Below are 9,039 nucleotides of genomic sequence, written 5' to 3'. Positions count from 1 at the left end.
CACTCGCTGACCCCGAGCCCCCCCCCCAAAAGAGCAAGAAAATGGTTGATACTCTCGGCCTTAGCAGAGAACAGACATTGCAAATGTGGCATCAAGGTTGATCTGTGTATTATCCTCCACCTGGATTCATGCTACAATAACAAAGAGGGGAGTGGTAGCAGCTTTTAAAGTTGACAAGAGACTTGAACACAAGGCTGACTGTTCGGACCCCAGACGTTCTGGGTCAGGGACCAACATAAAAAAAAAAGTGGTTGTCCCAGGAAATTCCCAGCTTTAACGGCGACTGAATTTGAAGACAGGAGACCAAAAAAGCCCCCCCCCCTCCCTGGATCAACACCCTGCCCAAAGTCTAGAAAGCTGCAATAATTACTGGCGGTGAGGACAGGGAACCGGCGACATTTATGAGACACACAAATCCAGTCTTACACACTTTCTCTGTAGATCCAGTAATATTTAAAACACAAAGAAAATGTCAAAAGGCAGGACTGGATTACATGCCGAGAAAATGCACACAAAAACAGACCACGAAAAAGGAAAGAACAGAACAGACGGAGGAGAAGAAGAAAAGGTCGATCTCATTTCAAACAAAACAAGTCCACCGAGAAAGGAAGTTAACAGCTTTCATACCGCTTTGTCGGATGAGTTGGATAAGATCCGACAAAACACCCCGCCACAGATTGCACTGACCTTCACACCAAAGCGAGCCCATTATGCATTCTAAAGAGATAACGAACATCAGGAATGATTAGATCTGCAGCGCGACCCGGCCGTGATTCATTATTTTTAAGATCCAAGATGATGATCTGACTCTGGATCAGTGCCACAGTAATGGCTTCTTTCTCTCGAGTGCCAATTCATCACATCAGCGACGGTACAATAGCTTTCTGAGGGCGGGGGGGGGGGGGGGGAGGGGTAAAAAAAGCACATAATTGTAACCAATGGTGCCAAAGCAGAGACATCCATTAAAGAAAATAGTTTAATTCGCGTCCAGGTAAGCCACCTATAGTTCAGACCCCGAGACAAGCTCCACGGCGTCCCCCGTTTAGGACGGCATCAAGCCCACAGAGACGAGGGGACAACGAAGGTTCTGTTCCACGACACCTGTGGAGTTTATGGGCCCCGACACAAAACAAAAGAACAACTCAGCGGTTGAAGTCAACCTTTGATTCGTGCGCTCACTCCCGCTCTTCCCACGCATCCGAGCGACAGCTTGGCCGGCTGTCAGAGAAGTTCGGTGAGCAGACAGACTTTCAGGCTGCCGCCGACGTCCCGAGCAATCAGCTAAATCGAATATCCGGAAAAGAACTGATTGGACAACATTTCCAGATAAAAAAAAAAGATGATGTGTGTGTGTGTGGGGGGGGGGGGGGCTCTGAGTTGGACCTATCCACGGTCTGAGCATTAAGAGTAATCGTTGTTTTGCTGCGTGGGAACGGTAAAAGCAAACCACGAAGCCGGACCAGCCTCCGAAGGGTTTCGTCTACAGCTAAAAGACAGCAACATCAAGAAAGATAGAGCTATAGTCACTAAGACACTCGGCAAGGGGGGGTAAAGGTTGGGGGTACCTAATGCAGGAGGCTACGCTAACACAAGACTGCGACAAGAAGCATTTTTAGAGCAATATCGATCCAACGGCGACAGCGATGGGTGGGAGCAGACAATCTAGACAGAAACTGATTACTACTACTGTTCTTTTTTTTTTTTTGCGTAGCTACACACAACGCACAATGACGAAGCAGGCTAAAAATAAAAACATTCTAGAGATAGACCAACTAGACACAGCTGAGGTACTGAAGCGATATCTAGAACTTGAGAGCAGAGTGGGTAAAGCGCGCGATAACATTTGACTTCCACTGATGACAGGGATGAGGACACCGGACTGGGGGGGGGGGACCACAAAAAAAGTTTCAAGTTCCTTGTTAAAATGGCGGAAAAATAATTTTCATTTAGATTAGAGAAACTTCTTATTGTAAAACCCAAAACAATTTGTACAAACTTCAAATCTCTTCCATCGTTTCACCCCCCCCCCCCCCCCCCCACCTGGAAAAACCGTCGGCTGCTCTACTACGGCAGGATAGTCACTTCAGTGCAAGATTTTTGTATGTGCATTTAAAAAAAAAAAAAAAAAAAAGAAAAACACAATTTGATTTTACAAACAACAAAACAAGCACACTAAAGTGTCGAACCCCTCGGCTCAAATCCGCCTCAGAATTTGACCCTTAGAAATAGCCCTCAATGGAAAACAAACACAAAAATGCGCGGCAACAGCCAAACTCGTGCTTGACGGATGCTTTGGCTGAGGAATGCCCACGACCTCCGACCTGCAACTTAGCGTGAACCCAACTCGATTCAGTAACATTTCATCAGCGCAGACGTCCTCAATAGTTGGCACATTATTTTTTGATCGCTTATTAGACGTACCTAAAGAAAAAAGCTCGTAATTTAGAAACGTTTGACGTCTTTGTCTGGTTGGCGAGTCGATGGGGAGAAGAGGAACAGATACACACAGGTCAACAAGGTGCTAACGGGAAGCTAACGGGCTAGAAAATGTTAATTATCACGGCAGTCTCTTCAGCGTCCAGAAAATTATAACAACTACACAAATCTCTTCTAGTTTTACCCTCGACAGAGCGATGGCAGTCATAAATGTAAAGACTAGCATGAAGTTAGCCTCTAAATGATGTCTGGCGTTGCGCCGGCATATTAAAGCTAATAATTAGCAAAAAAATCAAGCTCTTTCTAATGTAACAGCCGGACGGGGAACGGACATAGCTTTAGCTGTGATGCAACCTCCAGTTTCACCACCTCACAATAAATTTGCTCGACGTGCGAGGAACGATTTGGATACCAAAATAGATCCTTTGGATAATCTGAGAATTGAGCGTCCTTTTAGTAACAAAGTGAGAATGCTAGCTGCCTTAGAGCTAGCCAATGTGATTAATAACTAGCTTAGAGCTATCACTCTTTAATAAATATGTTTTCAATACATGATGTACAAAATGACGGGGGGAGTTACTACACCGATAATCGTAGACAAACATGAATTTCATGGACCCTTTGCCGTCACCAGGACAATTTGAACGTCGCGGGCTTCCATACCGTCACTGCCACGCCCTGTTTCTCTGAGTGTATCTGTAGCTTTAAGAGAACACAATGCAGCACGATTAACAAAGACTTAAGCTTAAAACCCAAAACAAACGCGCGGCTACCATCAACGCGTGGTTAAAAAAAAAAGTCGCTGTACAAGACCCGACGACGTTCAGGCGAGGCTGCGGAAGAAAAACGGGATGAGAAATACAAAGACGCTTCGACATGTCTTCGCTGACGGACGGCGAACGGATGAGATGGAGAGCTCGGTCGGACGCGAAAGGTCTGAAACAACTGCTGCGAGTACGCAGGCACTCGTTTAAACACAAGCACTTCCACACGCGCGAAGCAAATACCTGCCCCCCCCCCCCCCCCCGAAGTTGCCGTTGCAGGCGGACGGTAACCCAGAGAGGACAAAATAGCACCAGTATGAAGTAAAGCTAGTTCTGCAGCAGAGACTCTCACAGGCAGTCAAAGACGGCCGGAACCAGAGGTGGGAGTTCCTCATCCCCCTCTTTCCTCTCCTCTCCTCCATCCTTCCGTCTCATCCTTAATTCCCTCCCATCGAATTTAGATCACAGGTTAGACAGAATGACAGAAAGCCAATACACGCACACACACACAATCAAGAAGTTGTTTCAGACAACCGATACGAGATCCTCCCCATCCCTCCGTCCGTCCGTCCGTCCCGCGTGTGGTGCTGGTCCTCCTCCTCCTCCTCCTCCTCCTCCTCCTCTTTCCAACTTGATATTTGGTGATGGTTTGTGATCCTTTCGTCTGTCTCCAAGTCGTTTTAGCTTGATTAAATTATTCCTCCGTCCAGCTCAACGATGCTCTTGTGTGTCGTCTTCTGTTTGTTGTTGCTTTTGGCACTCTGCTTGTCGTCGTCGTCGTCCCCCTCCTCCTCCTCCTCCTCCTCCCCTGGACTCGATTACATAAACTGCATCTGAAAACACAAACAAATTTAAAGAGGACTCTGCTGATCAGTTTAACAGTACGTTGACACACACACACATTTAACTTACAATGCAAACACGGCCCGTCTAAATCAAATTCAACTCGTAACAAATTTGCTTTTGGATCATCAAGAGTCACATTTTGACAAAAGATTCTTGAATGGAAACATTTGTCGGATTAACGCGACACAGTCTTCATTTTGCCAACGCGTCTGAAAACCGACCTGGGCTCCCGGCATGGGTGTGAAGGGGTTGGTGGGTCTGAGAACAGGCTGGTTGTACATCATCGGCTGAGGAGCCATCAACGGTACCCCACCCATCTGACCCATCTGGGGAGGGACCTGGAGAGAAAGATAGAGAGAGAGAGAGAGAGAGAGACCCCATTTTCACACCGGACAAAACAACACATCTTTATCTCCAGGCCAAACGACTAAGGGGAGTTAAGGAAGCGCGATGCTAATTTTCCCGCCGTTAGCGTTCCTACGCTGCTTCCAGTAAACCGGGAATGACTCCGAGGCACTCACCATTCCATACACAGGCACTTGCGGTGTGGTCATGGGAAAAGCCATGGGAGCTGGAGCCTGGGAGGGAAGCAAAAAAAAAAAAAAAAAAAGCAGGAACACAACTTAAAACTTGGGAAGGAGAAAAAAATAGAAGCCATGACAGAAAACCTTGCATCCCTGCGTATGTGACGTGTGAGAATAGCACAACCTTTAAATAACTGTCCTTAAACTCGCCTGAGTCCGAGCACAGTAAATAAATACGCATTCTCCGGGAGAACGCGTTTGATGTTCATGTCGGGAGTGCGACAGCGGTGGACCCCCCCCCCACTGGGAACGATCATTAGCTCGGCTTTAAAAAAGGGGGCGGAGAGCGTTTAAGCCCCGGCCTCCTGACTTCACAAACAAAATCCACCGCAGACGAACGGGGTCTCCCGATTCAGCACGACGGGCAGTCCGTAGCTTTTGTGACAGCGACGCAGCCGATTGGCAGTTTGGTGCCTGACGGCGAGGGTCATATTACGGTACGTTATTCTATTTTATCAGAGGCTGTGATCGGTCGCTCCGCTGCAGGTCAGCATGTTCGAGCCCGAAAGTCGCCGGGCCCCCCCGCCGCTTTCCAGAATCCATTAGCGGCTCGCAGGAAACGCGCTCGCTGCCTTCACAGTCCTAATCCATCACTGTAAATCAGAGAACCGAGGCATTCTTCTTCACACGACTTTAAAAAAAGCGCCTCCATCATCGCGGTGTTTGCGTTCGAGCGTGTGAGGATGCACATTGATGGGGGGTGGGGGGGGGGGGGTGACCGAAATAAAACCGTGTGAAAACAAACTTCCTCTGCAGCCTGACGTCAGGAGATGGATTACATTAATCAGGGCAACACAAGGGGGGGGGGGGGGTACAGAGCCAACGTCATCCTCTAATTGGAATTTACTGTATGCAACAATGCATTAATCAGTGTTTTAAGAAACTACAACAAACAGCGTTTTATGCTCGGTGACGCATGAAGGGGGTTTGGCTCACCTTCAAAAAACAAAATGTCCGTCCCAGTAGTGTAAAACTAAACGCGTGCGGTCCTGGTTTTCATATTTTATTTGTATTTCCTCATTTGATGCAGACTTGCCGCTGCTGCTACGTGAGATTTGAAGGACAAACAAAGATGCACGACTTCTTTTAAGAGGCCAACTAATATGACGAATCAGGAATCCCGTCTTTTTTTTTTTTATTCCTGCCTCCAGAGACCGCCACTACTGTTTATCGTTCCCATCCCTGATTAAACTGCCTAAACTCTTCTTTTCTCGGCCATTTTATCGAGCCGTTTGCCGGATGTTCCTTATTTTTAGCGAGCACCTGCTCAAAGCGGCTAAAATGATTCTTAGGCGCTCTCATCTTCACCGACTTCTAGCATTTAGAACCAAATGCAATTCCATGGCGGCGCAGAGAATCTGAACCGCAGCGTCGGTTCCATTTCTCCGCATGCCTGGAGTTTTCATATGCACACAGTTTGTAGCATCATGATTAAAGACCGGCGTAACGCAGCAGCATCTGTCTGGTCTGTGTCCGTGTCCTGCTGGTGTAAAATGATAGGCGAGGGGGGGGGGGGGGGGGGGCATCACTTCGTCTTTTCTCTCCTTGACGAGAGGATGTCTGACAGCGAAACAAAGCGGGTGAGGAACTGTTTATGCACCTCTACAGCTCGTCCGTCAGTGTCTTTGTCCATCTGTCTTTCAGCCCAGCTGTCGGCCTTCAACACATTACGCTATAACGTGAACCAGCTCTCTGTGTGCTTTGGTGAGGCTCCCTCCTGCTGTGTCTTTGTTTCCAACGCGACTCTTTGCCCCTAACCTGCTTGCAGATTCATTTTTCTATGAATTTAATCCAATTTCTGCCACTCTGAGCCGAGTTTTTTTTTTTTTTTTTACTTTTCCACCTCCCTCTGAAAAGCAACTTCTCCTTTCCGCAGCCTCTCTGTAAAGTCGGACTCCTGATCCTAAAGTGAACCCAGCGGATGAATAAGTTGGAGGTTTTGCAGGAATTCTGGCTGACATTTTATGCACCGAGCAAGCTCCAACTGTTGCAACCGCTCCCCTTCTGGCCATGCATGATGCGTGACAGCCTGCGCAGCCGCTGCTCGACTACCTGTGATGTCTTATATAATACCGGCTATGACTTATTTATCACATTATTGGCTTTTGGAGGTTATGTTTGCTGTCAGGGACAATCTCTCGTAGCTCTCGGTGAATAACGAGCAGTTCTATTAATAGTTTAAGCGGCATTTGTTCGTGCTCGAAGCCGACGCATTTCCAATCTCTGCTTCTTTCTGCCTTTGCTAAAGCGAGCGCTGCTAAACAAGGTCGACAGAACGTTCACGTCAGGAGGACAGTGTATGCATGAATGACGGGTTGTGTTGTGATGAGAAACGGGTCATCCATGGAAAAAGTAAGGATGGGTTCTTTTGTCGATTTCGGACAAACGCAAAACTCAATGTCAGGATTCAGATCCACAGGCGACACTTTCATTTAAAAGCTCGTAGATTTGTTGTAGATTTGTTGGAGCTTTATGTGACTGTGGTATTGAGGGGGAAAAGATTTGCAAAAAAGAAAACCCTTCTGAAACGAGCATCTCAAAAGGACACAAGGAAAGAAAGAGATGAAGAGGAAGACAGAGAGGCGATGGAGAAAGCTCGTTCTAAAAGTCACCGAGCAGCGAGGAAACACTGGTTTTCCTAAACATTGAAAAGTACTTACATAACTAGTATAGAACATTCCATTCTGCATCGGGACGCAACAGGGAAAGGAGACAAAATACAGCGAGGAGGAGAGACACAAAGATCGAGAGGAGAGAGAGAGAGGAGAGGTAGGCGATGACAGAAGGATGAAAGAAAAAGGAGAAAAAAACAGAAGAAAAGGCAAAGATGGAAAACCAACAAGTGAAGGAAATGAAGAGGGAAATAAAGGGGGGTCAAAATAAGGATTGAAGGATTCTCAAAGCAGGAACGGGACGAACAGATGACAAAGCAAAACAAGAGGAAACCGCGAGCGAGCGAGAAGCGGGGAAGGAAGACGAGTCGATGACCGTGCAGAATCAGACGGAAGAAACGCAGGAATAGGATGAACGAGGCAGGAAAGGAGATGAGAGATAATGAAAGTGATGGGTGAGGAAAAGAAAGAGGGAATGGATCAGCAGGAAGAGGGAGCGAAAAGGACAGAAAGGACAGATGTAGGAGGGGAAAAGAGAGGAAACGGAGGGTTAGTGGCAGTTTGTCCTCGTCAGCCGGAACTCGCTGTCCAGAGTTCAGGAGAACAATCAGGAGATCAGCAGACACACACACACACACACACACACACACACACAGCATGCATGGGCAGGATATACAGCAAGTCAATGCGCGCGCACACACACACACACACACACACACACACACACACACACACACACACACACACACACACACACAGCATGCATGGGCAGGATATACAGCAAGTCAATGCGCGCGCGCACACACACGCACACACACACACACACACACACACACACACACACACACATGCAGTACAAGACGTTAACATGCAGCATCCAGCGTATGCACGGCAAACATTTGAGTTATGGCTGCAGGTTTCGTTCGGTGTTTTAAGATCCACACAAAACACAAACGAATACCAGAGTCTGTGCAGCAACAGCAAATGTACCTGCTGGAAGATGAATGTGGAGGAAATATGCTTATTACTATTCACTTTCCTACGCAGCCAGGCCCAGCTGTTCCACCCTCTCAGCGTCTTCGTTGCTACGCTAAAAACAGCGGCTACAACTTTAAGGACAGACGGTTTTCTTACCCAACCATGTAAAGAAAGACAATAAGCATACTTCCAGACACTACTCATTCCAGACGATACATATTGAAGTTAACTGGAGTCCATCAAGTCCTTTCAAAGGCCTCTCAGACATACGATGCGACTCGTGAATATTTTCGCGCACCGACACGACGGATGGACCCTAACTGGAGAACGTAAGGCTGCAGCCGGCCCATGCGTGCGTGTTTCTGTCTCCTCACCACGTGTTGAACAGGTATGGGCTGTGGTGCCATGGGGGCGGGCCCCCACTGGGTGGTCGACATGGTCTTGTTCTGCCAGTTATGGCCTCCCGTCAGCTTCTTCTCCCCAGGCTGGCTCCAATGCATCTCCGGCCTTCAGACCGCACGGAAACAAGCACAGCGTGAGGCTCGAAGCAGCAGCCCGACCGTGAAGGAGGGAAATGAAGATTTGCTCTTTTGACTTATATATAGTTGCAGCTTCATTTTCCCTGTGAGATACACAGCGTGACTTTATAACAACACAATGAAGCAAATAGAGCAGAAACAAGAACACAAGTCTCGCCTTTAACATTCAAAAGAGACTCACTTCTTGGCTGGGGTCCCACCGAACTGCAGATCTGAAGGAGGACACACAACATCAGTCTACATCCTTTGTGTGTGTGTGTGTGTGTGTATAGTATGGACG

The 9,039-nt window shown here is 47.6% G+C and overlaps 1 protein-coding gene across 1 annotated transcript in view; it reads right to left on the bottom strand.

Moving 5' to 3' along the window:
* Positions 1-2,060: 2,060 nt before the first annotated feature.
* si:ch211-200p22.4 (phosphatidylinositol-binding clathrin assembly protein) overlaps positions 2,061-9,039 on the bottom strand; it is a 46,455-nt gene continuing 39,476 nt past the window's right edge. The window contains exons 15-20 of the mRNA XM_068756013.1: positions 8,941-8,971; positions 8,595-8,727; positions 7,291-7,314; positions 4,568-4,624; positions 4,268-4,384; positions 2,061-4,033 (exon numbers count right to left, since the gene is read on the bottom strand). Of these exons, the coding sequence (XP_068612114.1) occupies positions 4,019-4,033; positions 4,268-4,384; positions 4,568-4,624; positions 7,291-7,314; positions 8,595-8,727; positions 8,941-8,971 (377 nt within the window). The 3' untranslated portion in view covers positions 2,061-4,018. The remainder of the gene's footprint in view (positions 4,034-4,267; positions 4,385-4,567; positions 4,625-7,290; positions 7,315-8,594; positions 8,728-8,940; positions 8,972-9,039) is intronic.

This window comes from Brachionichthys hirsutus, chromosome 23 (genome assembly GCF_040956055.1).
Source record: "Brachionichthys hirsutus isolate HB-005 chromosome 23, CSIRO-AGI_Bhir_v1, whole genome shotgun sequence".
Lineage (NCBI taxonomy): Eukaryota > Metazoa > Chordata > Actinopteri > Lophiiformes > Brachionichthyidae > Brachionichthys > Brachionichthys hirsutus.
The sequence above is the reverse complement of the archived record's forward strand: the minus strand, read 5'-3'. Positions and strand labels throughout refer to the sequence as shown.